The 19785-nt window shown below is 36.1% G+C and overlaps 2 protein-coding genes across 16 annotated transcripts in view; one reads left to right on the forward strand and one right to left on the reverse strand.

Moving 5' to 3' along the window:
• Positions 1-14139, reverse strand: CYLD (ubiquitin carboxyl-terminal hydrolase CYLD). 5 transcript variants are annotated; one of them, XM_028184504.2, is made up of 12 exons: positions 13884-14139; positions 13362-13442; positions 12207-12486; positions 10884-11078; positions 8254-8453; positions 7019-7198; positions 5397-5552; positions 4393-4581; positions 3555-3663; positions 2279-2412; positions 1387-1570; positions 1-944 (listed from the first exon to the last, which is right to left on the reverse strand). In XM_028184504.2, exons 2-12 carry the CDS (start codon positions 13419-13421, stop codon positions 778-780), a joined length of 1854 nt encoding a protein of 617 aa, XP_028040305.2. In that variant the 5' UTR covers positions 13422-13442; positions 13884-14139; the 3' UTR covers positions 1-777. The 5 variants fall into 5 exon arrangements, with proteins under 5 accessions (XP_028040305.2, XP_089596475.1, XP_028040307.2 ...); XM_089740349.1 differs by having other exon boundaries at positions 13337-13442; positions 13884-14087; XM_028184506.2 differs by lacking the exon at positions 13362-13442 and having other exon boundaries at positions 13884-14135.
• LOC114250579 (putative phosphorylase b kinase regulatory subunit beta) overlaps positions 11476-19785 on the forward strand; it is a 23148-nt gene continuing 14838 nt past the window's right edge. For 4 of the 11 annotated variants that reach the window (XM_089740337.1, XM_028184498.2, XM_089740340.1 and 1 more), the window contains exons 1-7: positions 11476-11596; positions 16515-16632; positions 16700-16835; positions 16997-17279; positions 17643-17772; positions 18729-18880; positions 18974-19310. In XM_089740337.1, coding sequence (XP_089596463.1) covers positions 11594-11596; positions 16515-16632; positions 16700-16835; positions 16997-17279; positions 17643-17772; positions 18729-18880; positions 18974-19310 — 1159 coding nt within the window. In that variant the 5' untranslated portion in view covers positions 11476-11593. Of the gene's footprint in view, positions 11597-15348; positions 15502-16514; positions 16633-16699; positions 16836-16996; positions 17280-17642; positions 17773-18728; positions 18881-18973; positions 19311-19785 lie in introns of those variants that run through there. The other 7 variants (XM_089740338.1, XM_028184499.2, XM_089740341.1 and 4 more) reach the window with 3 other exon arrangements.

Here is a 19785-nt window from a genome sequence, read left to right on the forward strand (position 1 = left end):
ATTATGCAACTAGTTATATTTTTATATTTTTTTAAACTAAACTGTAACATTAATGAAGGTGTAACTTCAAATGCGATTTCCAACAAGGTTGCGTTAAGCGTTTAGCGCCACCATGGAATAGAAAGAGACAGAGCGAGAGTGAATGCGTGGCACTCGAACGCATTCGCGTAGTATACCTGTTACAGGCCAGCGCGAGCGTTAGCAACGAGTAGTGCCCAATATTTTAATGAAGTACCGAAGTACAGAAGAAGAAAAAAATATACAGTTTTTTTTATCTATAATTTAAAATATGTATATATAATATAAATATGTTAAGATGTCGCATCTCTTATACACAGCATTCCCAATTACAAGAGCAATGTGATTTAAAGATGAAAAATGAAGAACACCACAATACTACACATCGAAAAAGAAGTATCACTTCATTCACGTGCACCAAGTGGCACGCGCACCGTTTCCTTATTTTAATTTTAAATCACTACATAAAAACACATCAATCACAGCACATGAAGTCATACCTTTGAAATAGTTTATTTTAACCCCAAATGACGTCACATTTAATGAAGTACCGTTCAATAGCGTTTTATAGTTTCGTAATTAAGAAAACCAGCCGTTTGACGCATGATAACAGGATTCGCTGCGCGGACCTCACATGTGGAATAAGGATAGGAACAAGAAACCATCCGTTTTCTTCTTATTATTCAGCCACGTCCAAATAGACTATGGGTTTGGGTTGAAGCGACCGTTGAGCGAGAGAAGTATGGAGTCGGCGTACAGTCAGCGATACATGGCGACGTCGGGGCTGCGGTAGAAGCACATGTAGGCGTCGGCGAGCAGGCGGCGCGCGAGGGGCGGCGCGCGGGGCGCGGGGTCCGCCTCGCTCAGCCACGCGCCTACCTCCTTCATACTCACGATCTCCGGGATGTTGTACCCGTCGCGCTCGCCTGCAACGTAGTTTTTTTTACACACATATTTAAACACAATTAGTTTAGATACTATATAGAATCTTCGAGGGATATGTTCAAAGAAATTACAAAAAATGCTAATGACAATGTTTAATTTAATAGGATAGAGATAATTTTGTAGATATTTTAATTATTTTGTTCTTGAGGGTCATTAAATTGCTGTCTGTCTACGGCGGAACCATCATAGAACACAAGATATTTATAGATATTGATATCTTAAGTTAAAGGATACAAGATATTCTTCTCAATGGGTCGCGATTCCTATCCGGTCGGAAAGGACTGCTCTTGCTAGAGTCAGTGTTCGCGAATTCTCTCAGGTTGAGAGCCCGTGGGTCAACCGGTGTATAGTTGAAATGTCTCTTAGGCTATCAACAGTTAAATAGGAGAAAAAAAGCTCATGTGGACACTGATGATAGCATACCTTTTCTGTCGGCCATGGAATCGAAGAAGCACCACGGTGCATCGTGACCGACGCCGGCTTTCACGAAGGCCACGTAATGACTGGTCTCAATGCAGAGCACCGCGAACAGTTCCATGTACACGCGCGGGACGGGACATGACTCGAGTATACTGGAGTACTCTTCGAATACCGTCAGTGGCGTTGCCTGTGAGCCACGGAGAGACATTTAATAAAAATAATTATTTTAAAATATTAATATAAGCATATTTAGTATTGATTTCCGTTATGTTGGTAAATTATATTGCAGTTTTATTTTAATTATATTTTATTTTTAATTGCTACTTTGATATAATATAAGAAAATAAATGTATGGTCATGTTAATCAAGAAATAAATAATAGTTTAAATTTAATAAATTTGAATTAAAAATAGTGTAAGAAAAAATTATTCTATTGTAAAAAAACGTGGGGTGGTTTTCAGGATATTATCAAAATAACCCTTCTACTCATATCTGTTCATAAAATATTTATAACTACTGATACCATGCACCCCACCCTTTTTTTTACAACAAAATCATTTTTTCTTACAGTATTTTTAATTCAAATTTATTAAGATTTATTTTCTATTTTTTAGTGGGATTTTCTATAAAAGCGTATTTTTTTAGTTTTTTTAAACTATTATTTATTTTTCATTTTTTTGAATTATTTTTTAAATATCGAATTGTCATCGGTCCTTAATAAGTATACCAAATTTCGAGTTAATCCGACGTTTTGAAGGGGGTCAAAATCATGTTCAAAGATTCCGTGACATACTAACATACATACGTCTGAAGTTAATAAAAGCCTATTAATGTAATATCGACGGGTTAAATGTCTGAAGGAACAGTTCATATCGTAGCGGGATGTGACGTGGACCTTGTGCTGGCGTGTCGAGTGCGCGCGCCGCAGACAGGCGCGGCAGAGGGCGGCGGCGTCGAGCGCGGCGCCGCGGGCGCACTCCGCACACTCCCAGCGCGCCAGCCCGCCGCACACAGCGCACTGCCGCGGAACTACGCAGCGTCAGAACGCTCTATCAGTAAAAGATTCCCAATATTGGAAATAAAAACTCGAATTTTCATCATCATCATCATTTCAGCCTATCGCCGTACACTGCTGAACATAGGCCTCTCCAATAGATTTCCAGTGCGACCGGTCCATTGCCACCTGCATCCAACGAGACCCAGCGCTTTTTACTAGGTCGTCGGTCCATCTAGTAGGTGGCTGTCCCACACTGCGCTTGCCAGTACGTGGTCGCCACTCCAGGATCTTTCTGCCCCATCGACCGTCCTCTCTTCGTGCTATGTGGCCGGCCCATTGCCACTTCAGTTCACTAATTCTACGGGCTATGTCAGCAACCTTCGTTCTTCTACGGATCTCCTCATTTCGGATTCGATCACGTAGAGAAATGCCGAGCATAGCCCTCTCCATAGCTCGCTGCGCGTTTTTTTGCTGCGAATTTTCATAATGTCATATTATAATTATTTTTTAAAGTATTACGCGACCATTTGTAGAACATCTCTTAAATAAAGTTGATCCCAAAAATATCATCTTTAAAAAATACCCATCGACGCTTGAAAGGCAAACGTGACTAAGCGACAATGCGTGAACTTTACAGTAGACTAATTTAAAGTTGAAATACCTGAAAAAAAAGTCTATTTTAATGAAGGATTGAAATGATTTTAATAGACATAGAAATATATATTTTTTGCGCATCGAATATGGTTATTGCCTGTCATTTATGTACAAAGCAGTTATTGCGCTTAGTCACGTTTGCCTTTCAAGCGTCGACATGCTTCTGGTTAGTACTTTTAAGATCCGACTTTATGCTTTGGACGTCAAGGTTTACAATTACTTTAATTATTTTTTTAATAGCTTTTAATAGACAAACGATTTCCGTAGTAGAGTTGCAGGGTCATGCAAAATACGGATTTACAATGAACAGTTTTCCATTGTGTTTTGTGAGTACTGTGATATTTCTTTCTTTAATGGTGGGTTAAAATTAGTATTCAGCAGCCAGCTATAGCCCCGGCGCAGCTCCTGTCCACGAGTGATGGCAATCGATCACCATCAGCTGGTTCGTATGTTCTGTTTTCGAAGGCAAATAAAAAATCAAACGATATTTTTAGGCTATTGGTTAAAATAAACAACTCACGTCCTTCTATGAGATCAGTGACGTCCAATAACGGCGATGGCATTACACGCTGATACAGTTTGTATTGTTTCCCGAACCTCGGCATTTGGATTATGAAAGCGGCCGGGACCTAGAAGATTAGTTTCAAAGTTTGAATCTTTTCAGCTTCAAAGATGTTTTAATTCGTTTTTATTTATTTTTTAATATTGTGACTTATTTTCGTTCAGAGAACCTTGTTTATTTCATTTGATATTTAGAAGCAAATTTAGATTTCTGAGCCGCTAGGGACGAGGGTGTGTCGAAATTAGAAATAAAAAAATGCTACCGTATTTTAGATCTTATTCGAAAATGAAATGCCTACTTACTATATGAGTTATTTAGGGTTCCGATCCTCATAAAGAAAAAAAGAATCCTTATCGAGAGAACAATCTCGTTGTAGATCTACATGTCTCCTCGACAATTAAGACCTTTTTCTCAGGTAGCAATTAGTAGCAATTATTAAGATTTAATTCATTCATTCGTTCATTATATTCATATAGTAACAGGTAAACGTAAGTTAATAATAAAAAACTATCTAAAAATAATAAATTTGTATGTATGACAAAATAAAACCATTTTTTTGTTTTATAAACTTAGCAAAGCGTGGGTCGTTACGTAAAAAAAGTTTGATAGCTAAATTTTGTGGATAACTAATTTAAAATCTTTCTAAAATGTCACTTAATTTTATATTTAATTAATATTATTTTATTTTATATGAAAATGAACTATGTAAAAATATTGAAGGCTATTTTTACATTTACAAAAATACCCACATCTACGATTCCAAATAAAATATTCGTTTCTGTAAAGGTAACGTTACCTCGCTGAGTTTGACACCCGAAGTAGCAAACGACTGTTCGAGCAGTTGCTGCACCGTCGGCAGGGAGACGTGTTCATCCTTTTCGACAAAGAGCTGATAGCAGAACGCTTCTTGACCTGATGATAATTTGAGAAAAGGTTCGGCCCGTAAGATCTGTGCCACTAAGCCGTTCAAGAACTCTTCCGGATCCTGGAAGTGTGATCAACAACTATTTTATGCGAGTCTTATCCTATAATCATGAACCATTATTTTTTTTATTTTATTTATCGATTGAGGCACTACGAAGTCTGCCGGGTCGGCTAGTAATAAATAAAATTAAAACCCTTCACGAGTCGCTATATTTAACAATACGGACTGACTTATTTATTTCAATAACAGTACACGAAAGGCTTCTCACAAGTTCCAATACAATGTACTTATACCAATTAGTATGTCTTTCCCTACCTATTCTTTGGTAAAACCTAAGAGGCTATTCCAGCTACGCGCGGACGGGTAGGTAAACTCACGGTCACAACCTGAGATAATTTGGTAACACTAGCCCTAGCAAGAGCAGTGCTTCGCAGAATCTACCACCGGATCGGAAACGCGACCCACTGAGAAGATCCGGCGAGAAACTCTGTGGCCTAATTTTTTATATGTGTATAATTTACAAATTTCTCTTTTCACGTTTTCCTATCGAATCTAATTGAATATGTAATTTCGAAAAGGGCACATCTCTGAAAATGTAAAATGTTCAGGAAATGAAAAAAACTGATTATTTTCTAAAGCAGTGTAAAATTTAAAATATTAACTTTTGAGATATATTTTAGTGTTAATTAGCAATTGAAAATTACTGGAATTATTATAAAATAAGTAGGTAAGCCTCAAAACTACATGTATATGAAAAAACGTATTTGACAAAATATGCGACATGAGCCCTTTTCGAAATTGCATTTTCAATTGATTAAAATTGTTTTTTTTTTTTAGTTTCAGTCAGTAATGTTATGAAAGACGTTATGTTATACCTTTTCTTCAGAAGTGAGTCCCGGCACATCGGAGAGTCGTTCGAGTAGCGTGCGCAGTTTCATGACCCTGTCGGCGCGGACGTACCCGTGCTTCCGGAGCGGGTTCACGATTTCTTCGCGCAGTACACGCTGCACTTCCGAATAATGCGGTGAATCCTGAATAATTAATACGCTTTTATTTGCTTCATACGTATGTATGTTTTTTTGTTTTTTATTGCTTAGATGGGTAGACGAGCTCACAGCCCACCTGGTGTTAAGTGGTTACTGGAGCCCATAGACATCTACGATGTAAATGCGCCACCCACCTTGAGATATAAGTTCTAAGGTCTCAATATAGTTACAGCGGCTACCCCACCCTTCAAACCGAAACGCATTACTGCTTCACAGCAGAAATAGGCGGGGTGGTGGTACCTACCCGTGCAGACTCACAAGAGGTCCTACCACCAGTAATTAGGCAAATTATAATTTTGGGGGTTTGATTTTTATTACACGATGTTATTCCTTCACCGTGGAAGTCAATCGTGAACACTTGTTAAGTACGTATTTCATTAGAAAAATTGGTACCCGCCTGCGGGATTCGAACACCGTTGCATCGCTCGATAAGAATGCACCGGACGTCTTATCCTTTAGGCCAGGACGACTTCGATGTATTTAGTATGTTATACGACTTATGTATGTTAGTATGTAATGGAATCTTTGAACATGACCCCCTTTAAAACGTCGGATTAACTCGAAATTGGGCATTCAGATTAAGGACCGATGACAATTCAATATTTAAAAAAATAATAATGAAAAGTTGAAATTCAACTAAAAAATGAAAAATAAATAATTGTTTAAAAAATTTAAAAAAATACGCTTTTATAGAAAATCCAACTAAAATATAGAAAAAAAATTTTAATAAATTTGAATTAAAAATAATGTAAGAAAAAATGATTTTATTGTAAAAAAAGTGTGGGATGCATGGTATCAGTAGTTATAAATATTTTATGAACACATATGAGTAGAAAGGTTATTTTGATAATATCCTGAAAAGCACCCTACGCTTTTTTACAATAACATAATTTTTTCTTACACTATTTTTAATTCAAAATTATTAAAATTTATTTTCTATTTTTTAGTTGGATTTTCTATAAAAGCGTATTTTTTTACTTTTTTTAAACTATTATTTATTTTTTAATAATCGTAAATATACTGTGTAAACGAGAAGTTATCTTTTCCCTTTTCTAATCGTTGGTGGCCTACGAGATTATTTCAACTACGCGCGGACGAGTAGATGAGCTCATGGTGCTCAACCTAAGAGGACTTGCTAACACTAGTATATTGGTGAGGACCTTTAATTGGCTTTTTGTTTCTATTATTTGTTATATTATTATACTATGTCAGTTGGCTGTTGGTACTCCTTGTAACAAATAAATAAATAAACAAATAGTCCTAGCAAGAGCAGTGCTACGTTGAATCGGTGGATAAGCATACAAAAGTTTGCGGACAAATCAATAAACAATTAAAATTTTGTATTTCTAAGGTGATGTTTTTTTAAGGAGCAGTGGAATGTTGCTGGCATATAAAAATAATTTATCTGTTTTTTTTTTTTAAATTCGGTAGTTATAACTGTTGATACGCACCTCTGGTTCCGGTGGCCTGTACAACAAAGCGTCGAACACGCTTGTGAAGGTGAACATAGCGAACAGCGTTGCGTCGAGATAACAAGAATTGTGATGACCTTGAATACCCCTGTTTTTGCCTGCTAGGTCCCCCAAGGAAGTAAGCGGTGGGATCACGCCTGGTACTACAGGACACTCTGGCTGCAATGTCAGCAAATAAATCACATCAACCAGCTATATTTATTACTAATAATTCTGCAAAACTAAATAAATAATAACATATTGTATTCGTAGAGGGGTGGGTTTTTTTTTCTTTTTACTAATTATACGAAATGTTGCCAACATTTACAATTAAAACAACGGGTTTGTTTGTGATTTATTGTTCAAGAAAGTCTAGTTCCTTACGAATTAGCTCTGTAGGCAGACGAGCATACGGCCCACTTGATGGTGAGTGGTTACCGTCGCCCATGGACTTCAGCAATGTTAGGGGTAGAGTCAAGCCGCTGCCTACCATTAAATACTCTCCACAAGCCTCGTTTTGAAGAAGGACATGTCATAGCGCTCTGAAAACACAGTTCACCCACCTGACTATGTATAGAAGAATTGTTTTTTTTTATTAAAGAAGGAATTAGTTGTGTCATAATAATATACTAATTCTTCGAGTAGCATCGTGTGTTATGTAGAAATAACGCGCTACTTGTGATTATGGTACGTGAATTTCATATGTAAAATTATCCGATATATTTTTATTTTATTACATTTTATTTTTAATAAAAATTGGTAAATGCGTCAGATTAAAATGCATTTCGGATGAAGATTTATTACAATAGTGCACACTTCAACACAAAAAAAAAAGTTTGTCGAGTTAATTTTTTTGTTCTATTTTTATTTTTCATTGCGTTTTATTCTGTGGTTGATTAATTGATTTCTTCCAACATAGTAGAACTCGTTCGTGAACTTATAATATTAATTTGTACTTAATTATACTGAAAAATTATAATAGCAGCTTTCATGGATCCATATTTCGATTAGACCAGAGAATTGAGGGTGACGGGAGAGATGTGCTCCGCACTAAGCGCTTCACTTTCCCCCCTTTGCCTTTTCATGAGTTCTGTCTCATGCGAGGTTCGGACGTTGATAGTTGAGCGACAGCAGGCTTTAGTCGGTTCGATTCCAACATGCCCCGCCCGGCATCCCCAGTGGAGGGCGGAAGTCCGGCGATTTCCTCCTGACAAAAAAAGCGCAATTATACTGACCTGTTCGCTAAGTTGAACATGGTGGAGGTCGGGTCTGTCGGGCGGGGGCGTGTCGCGGAAGCGTGCGTCGCGGCGACACAGCGGCAGCGGCACGAACAGTGCCCTCCCCGGCGCGCACTCGAACAGTTGCACGCCGCCGCGGCTGCCGTCCCCCAGGCCACACACGCTCTCCTCCAGCTCGACACCCGCGGTTGCAGTGTCTGCCCGTAGTTGTGTACTTTTAAGACTTCGTCAAACAGAACGCGTACTTAGCGCGCCTCAGAACGCTAAACTGACGGCGCGCTATGACGCCGAGATGTGTTGTAGTTACTATTATAATATACTGTCAAACAGAGCGCCAGCGCTGTAAGTAAATTTTATTTTAGCGTCCGAGTGAATGTGTATTAAAATACTGGATAATGCCCGAAAAATTTATAGAATTAGTTAGAAAATAGCCATGCTTATACAATGCCACATCGGAATCACTCGACATCTTAATACTTTTAAATTTTCAGATGCTATAGAAAGGCACTATGATTTGGCGGATGTTACGTTGCGTCAAGGAGCATTAGGCTCATTATAATCAATATGTGTGACATGAAAAGAGCGCGACGTTAAAACGTAGCGCTAAGTACGCGTTCTGTTTGACGAAGCCTTTATCGTAAATGAAGATATTTCGGGTCCTCCCGATCCACTATCGGTGCTTTTAGGTACCACCAGCACGGGTTACCGTTCCCGTCGCTTGCGACGAAGCGCTCGGCGAGTAAATTAGCACATAGACAGCCTACTGACTTTCCCGCCGGATCTTCTCAGTGGGTCGCGTTTCCGATGGTAGATTCTGTGAAGCACTGCTTTTGCTATGGCTAGTGTTAGCAATATCCACAGGTTAGAGCCCCGTGAGCTCACCTACTCGTTCGGTGAATCTAGCATGACCCCTCGAGGTCACTAGAATAGGTAAGGAAAAAGTTATTTAGAATAATAATAGAATAGAATAGAATAATAATATAATATTAATTATTTAGAATATGCCCGATTGGAATTGAGTGAAGTCGTGTTTACTGAACTAACGTACCTAGTATATCATATGTAGCTACACCTTTATTACAACCAAATACAAACAGTCTCATTTTTTTTCAACTTTATTATAGTAACCGGCAAACATCGTGAGCAAATGACCTTGACTGCGCAGAACCGAATTTTAGATCACTTTGGTGGTGAGGGTGAGGCGCGACGGCAGGGGAAATCGTATCGAGCGCGTTATTGGTAGATCAGTCGAACCTTGCGTCCCGCACCGCGCCTTCGTTCCGCTAGCTCCCAAAAGTACGCTTGCGTACAGTGAAAAATCTATCGTTATTAATCGTTAAGTTATATTTTGTTATAATTGCTTGTTGACTTTGTTGCCATTGCTATTTGTTGAGTGTTTGTTGATTTTTTATAAAAAATACACTATGCCGCGACAAACTGGTGTAGTATTCAAAAGAAAGGGTAGAAAAATTGTGTACGACGTATATTGCTTCATTATAAAACAGAGGAAGAATGATATTATGGAAAAAGTAAAACGGACTTCGGAAGCAACAAAAACATCAGTGAGTACTGTTAGGTGCATTATTAACGAAGCTAAAGGCTCTGGCTTGCTCATCGTGCTTGGGAGTCCGGGTAAGAAAAGATCAGGGAAGAAGAAAGTTACCGGAATGGATAGTTTCGTTCAATCTGTAATAAAAAGATGTAATCATAATAACTACATAACAAGCAGCGAAACTCCGTACCGTAGAAAGGCTTCGAAAATTTTAAAGAAGATATACATTTTAATGGCTCGGAATGAAGTTTAAGACGAATTATGAAAGAGCTAGGCTTCAGATGGAAAAAAAAAACAGAAAATAATCGGAAGCTGGTAATTGAAAAAAGTAACATTCGATTACTACGAATCGAATATCTTCAAAAAATAATTAATTATAGACAAAAAAGAAGATCGAACCGACCGAGTCGTAAACTACACCGATGAGCCCTATGTCGACTTATCACGATGATGGCGACTCGGGTGATGAAAACAGTGATGATGATAATGGTCAAGATTATGATAACGAAAAAAAAATTACAAATACCAGCTTCGCTTCAACTGAACGAAGACCTGGCAACAGCTCTAGTTTTGACTTAATAGAAGGAATATCTATTTTACCCCAAGATTAAATTATTACAATTATTAACCTATATTTTTTGTTGATGTTCTAATAAATATATAAATAAATACATATGTTTATTTTAATAATTTAATTGCATTATGACGCAGAGTAAATAATGTTTTTGCACGTGAGTGTACCATGCGCAAACTTACCCCCACTACGTCAACAAATGCTCAAGAAGTTTGCCGGCTATTATACATAATATTATTTTGGATTTTTTAAATGGAGGCTCACTTACAAAAAGCATCTTGAGACGAGTACAGAGTTCTTTTTTATTATCATTGTCAGCAGGTGAGCATACGGTTTACCTAATGGTGGGTGGTTACAGTCGCTCGTGGGTGTTAGCAATGCCACAAGCAAGCCTATTCCTACCGAAAGCAACGCGTGTCTTACCCACTGGGTTACGGATACTTCAAACCACGGATTTCATGTATTTAACAATATAATAGATATAGATTCACTAAGACTTACCATCAATGATACCAATCCACCTCACAACTCCGTAGTAATGTTGATCTACATCTGTAGCAACCTCCACCAGGGATCCCACGCCGATTTCATCTTGTAAAATATCTATCGAAGCTTTTGGAATCGGCGCCACAGCCCGAGGTGAACCCAAAGCTGGAGAATCGTAGACATTTTCGCGTTGTTCAGCGCTGCACACGTCTGTTAGATAGAAATTTATTTTATATTATACTTACTAAAATCTCAATTCATTTTCTGATTTCAATTCTTGATTTGAGACTTCGAAATTATAAAATAAATAGAATCAAGCACAAGATTTTGTCATGAACTTGTTGTAATCATGTTTATGGACGTCAACTAAAGAAAAGCTATGAAAACACTAGACTTTATTTGTCGGACAATACATACAATCTTCGTTTTCATATTCTAGAACACAAAGCGGTATTTCTTCGATAGGTAATACAGGTAAATACGAATAGGACATGTTTAAAAATTGGATAAAGTGCGAGAAATCGGCGTCGTCGCATCTGTACACGGGTTCACACACCGCGGCGTACTATTTTTAAAATCACTCTGCACTAGAAAAACTAAAATAGGACGAATTGGCAGACTTGGAATCAGTGTTGTAAGGTATTATAAGTGGTGTGTTTGTTGAAGAGTATTGTTGATGTGATGGATTGTAATTATTGGGAAGGACTAAAAATATATTTATAAGCATGGTATGAGAGTTATAATACGAATTATTAATTATTTAAAAATTATGTCCAGTTTACATATTTTTTTTCACTGTTGATTTTATTTTGTACATGATAACATAGATAGATAGTAAGAAAGAAGACATAACTGACTATAAATAACTGTATATAACGGAAAAGTGATTTTTCTGCTTAATATACTGCTATAATACATATGCTAATGACATTTTTAGTATGTACTATTGAAGTATACCAAATTGAACTATAAACAAAAAAAAAATTTTTTTTTTAAATATGTTTTCCACTGATTATACATAATAACTTCATTAGTATATAACATAAACATTGATTACCCGAGCAACATCAATTAGTGTGCTACTTAATTTTTTAGTGTTTGTTATAACTCAGTAATATATCTGTTGTAACTACTTTTTTAACTAAAATGTTTCTTTTTTAATAACAAAATAGTTCAAATAAATTACATGTTGTTTCAATCTGTCACTGTGGAAAAGGATTCCAGTGTATCTGTGCATTTCACATTTGAAAATTACAGCTACTTAATGATTAAAAGCACTGGAAGCACCAATTTATTTAGTGACAATTTCATGTCAAGGTTTCTTTGCTCAGAACTTACCAACTAAGATTCCAGTTTCTACAGTTTTAGGTTCCTGTATCATTTTGGGTTTTTGTTGATTTTCTTCAGTACTAAGAATAGGACTGTTGCTTGATGTTGATTTAATCCTACGTCTATCAGGCGCCAAGTGAGCTATAAGGTTGGCAGATTTCACTCTGTCATTGTGTGAATTGCGCTGCATGGTTGCTGTGGAGTGCTTAGACATTGATCCATAATCAGCACACTCAGGTTCTCGAGGAGCCGGTGGCCAGCTTCCTCCAATTAAATGAAATAAATCAACCTAAAAATTTTTAATTTTTACAAGTGCAAGTTTTAGTTCAACTATCCATTTAAGATATATAATATAAAACAAATTTCCTTTGCCCCATTAGCAAAATTGTTTCAATAAATTTTGATTTTAAAAGTAAGCATAATGGTTATATCAAAAATATACAGTAATATCAATATCAGCCATAAAATTAAATCTGCATTCATTATTATATATTATTTTTTATAGAATGTTAGTTGACATCTGTATTTTCAGTGAAACATGCCATACATACAAGTGGTTGGAAAACAGGGTACCAGTATTTGTGGAATAACCAAACCCAAAGCAGTTACTACATTTTTTTGGCTTTTATTTGGCTACTGCTTCAGCATTAACTTTTCTTGAATGAGAACTTCACCTCTTCATAATTATATTATTGACTGAAATATATTTTATCACTACTTATGCCATATCAATTGACTGGTAAAATCTGATCCCAACTTAGCAGTTCATTAAATGCTTACCCAAATATCTCTTTAAAAGGTCCTAGAGGATTTTGTCTTTTCATCTCAAAACATTATCTCTATAATTGACTTTAACAACATGTACTATGGCATTTAGTGCTGACCTGCTTGTATATATGGCACATCTAATGGATATATTTAATATATTTGAGATAAAGTAGGAGCAAATATATGTTTTATTAGTATTTTAATATTTGAAGATAAACATTAGTTAGTATGCAAAAAGTCAATGATAATTATTAATAATCATTAGTACTGCCCCTTTAAAGCTGTTTCCTTAATATTATCTACCATGAAAATGTATTTATTTATGAAGACTTCTCACAAAGAGAATGTTTTTATTTAAGTTAATAACAAACCATTCAAAAAAAACTTTAAAAAAACCTGGTCATTTGCGTTGATCAATATATTATTTCCAATCATTTTATTGTTTTCATCATTCATTGTACAGTGTTTAATTGGAATCTACAAAATTATTTTTAGAGCATTTTTTTTTTATTATTATTAAATTTTTTGATACTTTATTTACTTCGCTTTTTCATAAAAATACAAGCAGACAAGCGGACTGTTCACTTGATGTTCAGTGGTTTTCAAAGAATCTAGACTAGACATGAATACTGCTGCCTGTCTTGCAACATGAGATTAAAGTTTCAAATGTGGCAATTGTCCTATCATTAAACTGGAGAAAAACACTTTTTTCACTTGATTGGTACCTAACTAATCAAGTATTATCTACATGGAGAGCACCAAGAGATTACAGTAATTTATCGACCTCGCAAGTCTTAGTCATAATTACTAAGCTGTTTGTTATTCGTAGACTTCACGAAAACTGTGGCGCGAGATAAAATCACAAAAGTAGTTTCAAGTTTATAAGTAATTCGAAAAAAACAATTTCAAATGACATACCCCAATTAAAAAGTGTCACACATTTTTGTTTGTAAACTTTCATAAATAATTACCAGAACTATGCATAGAGCAATTATTTTCAATTAATACAATTCGGGGTCATAGCTTCGTGATAAAATTGTAATTAATTAATTTCATAATTTTTTTTATTCATTATTTATTTGATGTATGTACATATTTATTAGTGACAATAAATTAATATCTTTATCAAATATATTAAGTGTGTACAATCTATGATCTTTATTTAATTATTTGTTGATTGATATCATAGATTATTATTTAAATAAATTGTTTCAAATTTTATTTGCTACATACTACATATTCAATTACGTTTATGACGTATTTGATATGGGAATAAGTGTATTATCTATGGTGATAATAAAATGTCTTTATTTATGTATCACTGTTATTTAAACATTTGTTCAAAGATTTCATAGCAGTAGTCAAATACAACAATTCAATTTTCAATAATTCTTTGATGCTCAAATAAATACATATTATGTAGGTACTACTAGGGGTGAGGCATATTTAGCGGAACAGTCAAACGCAACAGGTTCGACTATGAAAAAACTTGGAACTGTTGTCTATAGACCGAAAGAACTGTTCTAGCTGTTCCACAATATTCCATTGCGTTGTTACGTTCCACAGCAAACAGCCAGAAACGAAACAGTTTGGAACAAGCTCTTTTTCCTTTTCACGTACAGAAATAGAAAAAGATAGCATATACATCCAGTTCCCAAAAAGTTTGTAACATGCTCTTTTCTCTCCTTTCACTTATTGTAATAGAAAAAGATAGCAATAACATTAACATGCATGCACGTTTTGGAAAAACTAGTTTCACATATCATTAATGAGCCTGAGAAAGTATGAAGGATTTAAGATTGAAGGTTTTCATTTCAAAAAATGTATTAAAATCATTTCATATGTACGACTGTTCCTTAATGTGGAACATATTCTACTTAAAACGTTATTAAACCTGTTGCAACACAACATGCTGTAATATGGGAACGGGCTGTTATATTGAAACAGGCTGTTATTTTGGAACAGGAATGTTCTTTCACTGGAACAGGAACAGGTGGAACAGGTCTCTAATTTCACCTGTTACAGACCATGTCTAGTAGGTACATATCTACTTCAATCAAATTTATTTTTTCAACATTCTTTGTTACCCTTGTGTCCCATTAGACAAAGGGAATATATCACCTACGAAGCTTAAGAATAATGTAGGCAATTTTTAGTACCAGATTTTATTAGTTTAATTAATCGTGGATTCTCTCGTGATTCCATAAAATCCACTGAAATCTTACCAATTTCCACTACTTTAGTAATCCTGAGAAACTACTTCATCATACTATCTAATTAAATTCCGCTTCACTTCAATTTATTTTTGTAGAATCAATTCATAATTTTGGTTTTCATTCAATTCATTTCATTTTTCAATATCAATATAGTGCCCATTGTTTGCTATCTAATAATATAGTACTTCGGCCTAAATGTTACATTCCCTTTGCCTTTATTTGTCCAATTAGGCAAATAAATCATGGTCCGTCCGCAAAGTTGACGATTCAATTGCGAATAATATTTTGAAGAAAATTTTCTAATTCATTTTATGCTGTAAGTAAGTATGTAATAAAGTATATATGTAATAAAGTTTTGCCTATTTTTTGCACCAAAAAACTACTTCAATTCTTGGATAAATAAAAAAAATAAAAATGACGTTTGTGTAGGTCAAGAAAGTCAAGGGCAAATTAATGTTTTTAAATTCAAAATTCAGGACTTTCGTATATCTATCATTGTATGTTTAAAACTGAATCACTAAACTCATCAAAACTTTTATTTCATTTCCGATAAGCACAATCCTTATGGTCTGGTACGATACGAGAAAGGTATCATGCCATACAAGTATCAATGAGAGGACATAGAGGTCGTTGATATGAAATTAGATTTTTTATAGGTTTTAAATGTTGGGTATCTAGTTAAGTAGCTATAAAAATTTGATATTGATAGATACTCTTCCTTTCACACTGGGTTGTGTTCGCGAAATAAAATTTAATGCCACTGTTTCATGCCCAGAGTCCATATTAATTCACATCAACGAAATCAAAAGTAACATAGATGCCCAAAGCATTAATGAAGAATATCTATGTTGAATAATTTGCTTAAAAATGGCTATTAACTTAAATTGATTTAGCAATAATTAGTAATCAAATTGGAACATTAATAAATAAAAGAAATTTAAAATCACACAAAACACTCCTGTCCGAGATATTGAAAAACAATCCTATGTTGTAAACTGGGCTGTTTGAATACTGCAACAACTATTAAAAATTAATTCTATTTTATGTAGAATACTACATAAAGTATTAAATAATAATAGATATGATAATATAGATATAATAATAAAGTAATAAATTATGTAGAATACTACATAAAGTAGAATTATGTACTACTCCAATGACAAATAAATCATAGTATGTTTTAATTAGTATAAAATGTTGAATTGGGCTTTTGGTACTATTATTATTGTTTAGTTAATATTTGACTATATGAAAAAATTATAAAGAAAAATATTAAATGCTTTATTTTTATAGTAGGAATCTTTACACAAAACTTGTTTATTTAATTTTTCAGTCAATTCCAGAGAGAATGATTCGTCAAGGAAGCATAGATGATATTAATGCACAACAATATCTAAAGATTTCTAATTATGAAGACACTGTAAGGCAACTTGACATTTGTTATGCAATTGGTTTGTAATTTATTCTTTTTTCTGAATCATTTTAGTTGAATAAAATGACAACTACTAATTTTTGCAGTGAAACGGCAACTTCTACGATTCCAAAGTCCCATAACAGGATTGTTTCCTGTACTATCAACAGAGTTTGAAATAGGAAGTGTGAGGGATAGCATTTACTGTGCTGCAGCTGTTTGGGGTTTATATCAAGCATACAGGTAATAAGAACCTTGTAATTTAAATATCTGTAAATAGATAAACATATTTTTAGCTTGATTGTTTGTAAAAACCTAGTTGTAGCAAGAGGGTGGCTGGGTTTTGTCACATCTTGTAAATAATAATATTATACAACATGATAGAATATTAAATTAAATTTCAGACGTATTGATGATGACCGAGGTAAATCACATGAACTTGGCCAAAGCACAGTTAAGTGTATGAGAGGCATTTTGGAATGTTGGATCAAACAAGCACCTCGTGTTGAAGCATTCAAGACAAGGCAAAGTGCTGCCCATGCATTACATGTGAAGTTCCACCTTACTACTGGTGAACCGGTCTTGACTGATGACCAATATCATCATTTACAAATTGATGTTGTGTCACTGTATCTACTATTTCTTGTCCAGATGATAACATCTGGCCTACAAATTATATACACTCAGGTAATATAATAATATATCAAAGCCGGTTCCACAGCAACACCTGCACTAATTTCAGTATAAATGACAAATATATAAATTTAAAACTCAAATTAATAATGTTTTTTGTTGTAAAATCTCAGACTTTCATGGGTTAAAGAGGTAGAAACAAATGAACACATTTTTAGGTACTCTACCCCAGTTTCATATCACAAACATTTAGGTCACAACTCATAGCTGCAAGATTCCTTCTGTGGTGGGCATTAATAACTAACAAGTCCTTTTGGCTGAACTACATAAGCATGTCTGGTGAAGCATAATCAATCAAGGCTACTTGTGCACAATAAAAATAAACCCCAAAAGTACTCATTAAAAGTATTGTTGCAGGATGAAGTAGCATTTGTACAGAATCTTGTGTACTATGTTGAACGAGCATATAGAACACCAGACTATGGAATGTGGGAGCGTGGATCTAAATACAATGATGGAAAACCAGAAATCCATGCATCATCAATAGGTAAACTATGTTACTGGTTCTAGTCCTCTCCCGACTAGGCGCGTCGACACCTCCGCCTCCGCCATTCGCCCAATCACGATGTTCGATCAGCCCATACCGTGGGGCCCGAAGGTCAAATACTTAGGCGTCACCCTCGACAGTAGGATGACATTCCGCCCCCATATTAAGACGGTACGCGACCGTGCCGCCTTCATTCTAGGACGTCTCTACCCGATGATATGCAGGCGAAGTAAAATGTCCCTTAGAAATAAGGTGACACTCTACAAAACTTACATACGCCCCGTCATGACCTATGCAAGTGTAGTGTTCGCTCACGCGGCCCGCACTCACTTAAAATCCTTCCAAATTATTCAATCCCGTTTTTGCAGGATAGCCGTCGGAGCCCCGTGGTTCGTCAGGAACGTCGACCTCCATGACGACCTGGACTTAGAGTCCATCAGTAAGTATCTACAGTCGGCGTCGATGCGCCACTTCGATAAAGCGGCACGACACGAGAACCCTCTCATCGTGGCCGCCGGTAACTACATTCCCGATCCTGCGGACAGAATGGAAAGCAGTCGACGTCGCCCAAAACACGTCATCTCGGATCCTCCCGATCCACTAACGGTGCTTCTAGGTACTTCAAGCACCGGTCACCGTCCTCGTCGAACCCGTCGCTTGCGACGAAGGGCTCGACGAGTAAATTAATTCTCAGACACAGCCCACTGAGTTTCTCGCCGGATCTACTCAGTGGGTCGCGTTTCCGATCCGGTGGTAGATTCTGCGAAGCACTGCTCTTCCTAGGACCAGTGTTAGCATCGTCGTCAGGTTTGAGCTCCGTGAGCTCACCTACAAACGTTAGGGCGAAGCTGAAATAGCCTCTCAAGGCTATCAGCATAGGTAGGAAAAAAAAAAAGGTTCTAAATTGGTTAACATAATTTTTTTAAACCAGATTTATTATGTGTAATTACTTTTAGGTATGGCCAAGGCGGCTCTAGAAGCCATTAATGGTTGTAATTTATTTGGTGATAAGGGTGCATCTTGGAGTGTTGTCTATGTCGACATTGATGCTCACAATCGCAACAGGAGTATATTTGAAACAATGCTACCAAGGGAGTCTAGTTCGAAAGTAAGTTATAATAATGAAAAAGAAAGAAAATCTATTAGTCAATAAAACTCTAAAGATGTTTATGATGCTTTCTCACTCAGTATTTTGTTGTAGGGAGTAGACGCTGCTCTTCTTCCGACCATATCATTTCCTGCTTTTGCCACTCATGAAGAACATTTGGTCCAACTCACCAAAACAAACATAGTAAGACGTTTGCAAGGGAAATATGGTTTTAAACGTTTTAGTCGTGATGGTTACAAATGTGTTCTCGAAGATCCGGATAGAAGATATTATCATGAAGGGGAATTGAAAAATTTTGATGGTCTAGAATCAGAATGGCCGCTCTTCTATGTCATGATGATTATTGATGGCGTATTTAGAACTTTACCCGACCAAGTTGAAGAGTTTCAGAAACTTCTGAAAGCTAGGATTTTTATGGACGAACATGGAGGTATGTTTACGGACGTACTTTTTTATATGATTGCTTGAAGATTTTTCCTACCTAATCTCCGCTAGCCCCGAAAGACTATTTCGCCCCAAGCTGAAAGACCTTGTTAACATCTGCTCTAGCAAGACCAATACATTGCTGAATCTTCTACTACCAACTCGGAATCGCAACCCACTGGGAAGATCCAGGGAGAAACTCAGTGAGCTGTCTGTGGCTTAAGTTGATTTTCAAACCCTTAGTCGCATTCGACGAGTTCGACGAGAACGGTAACCAGTGTTAGGAATGCCTAAAGGCACTGAGTGGATCAGTGGAATCTGAGCCCGTATATTCGCCATCTTTGTAATGAAGTGACTGAGGAATTCCGGTTTGAAGTGTAGAACATCACTGAGTTTCTCGGCGGATATTCTCAGTGGGTCACGTTTCCGATCCGGTAGTAGATTCTGCGAAGCACTGCTCTTGCTAGGGCTTGTATTAGCAA

Source organism: Bombyx mandarina, chromosome 04 (assembly GCF_030267445.1).
Source record: "Bombyx mandarina strain Sakado chromosome 04, ASM3026744v2".
NCBI lineage: Eukaryota > Metazoa > Arthropoda > Insecta > Lepidoptera > Bombycidae > Bombyx > Bombyx mandarina.

Coding starts and splice junctions, on each gene's coding strand:
- CYLD (XM_028184504.2), bottom strand. CDS start 13,421: ATGAATGATGAAAACAATAAAATGATTGGAAATAATATATTGATCAAC. Junction 8,454..10,883: donor GTGGATTGGTATCATTGATG/GTAAGTCTTAGT, acceptor AACTACGGGCAG/ACACTGCAACCGCGGGTGTC. Junction 2,413..3,554: donor CACTGATCTCATAGAAGGAC/GTGAGTTGTTTA, acceptor GACGCTGCGTAG/TTCCGCGGCAGTGCGCTGTG.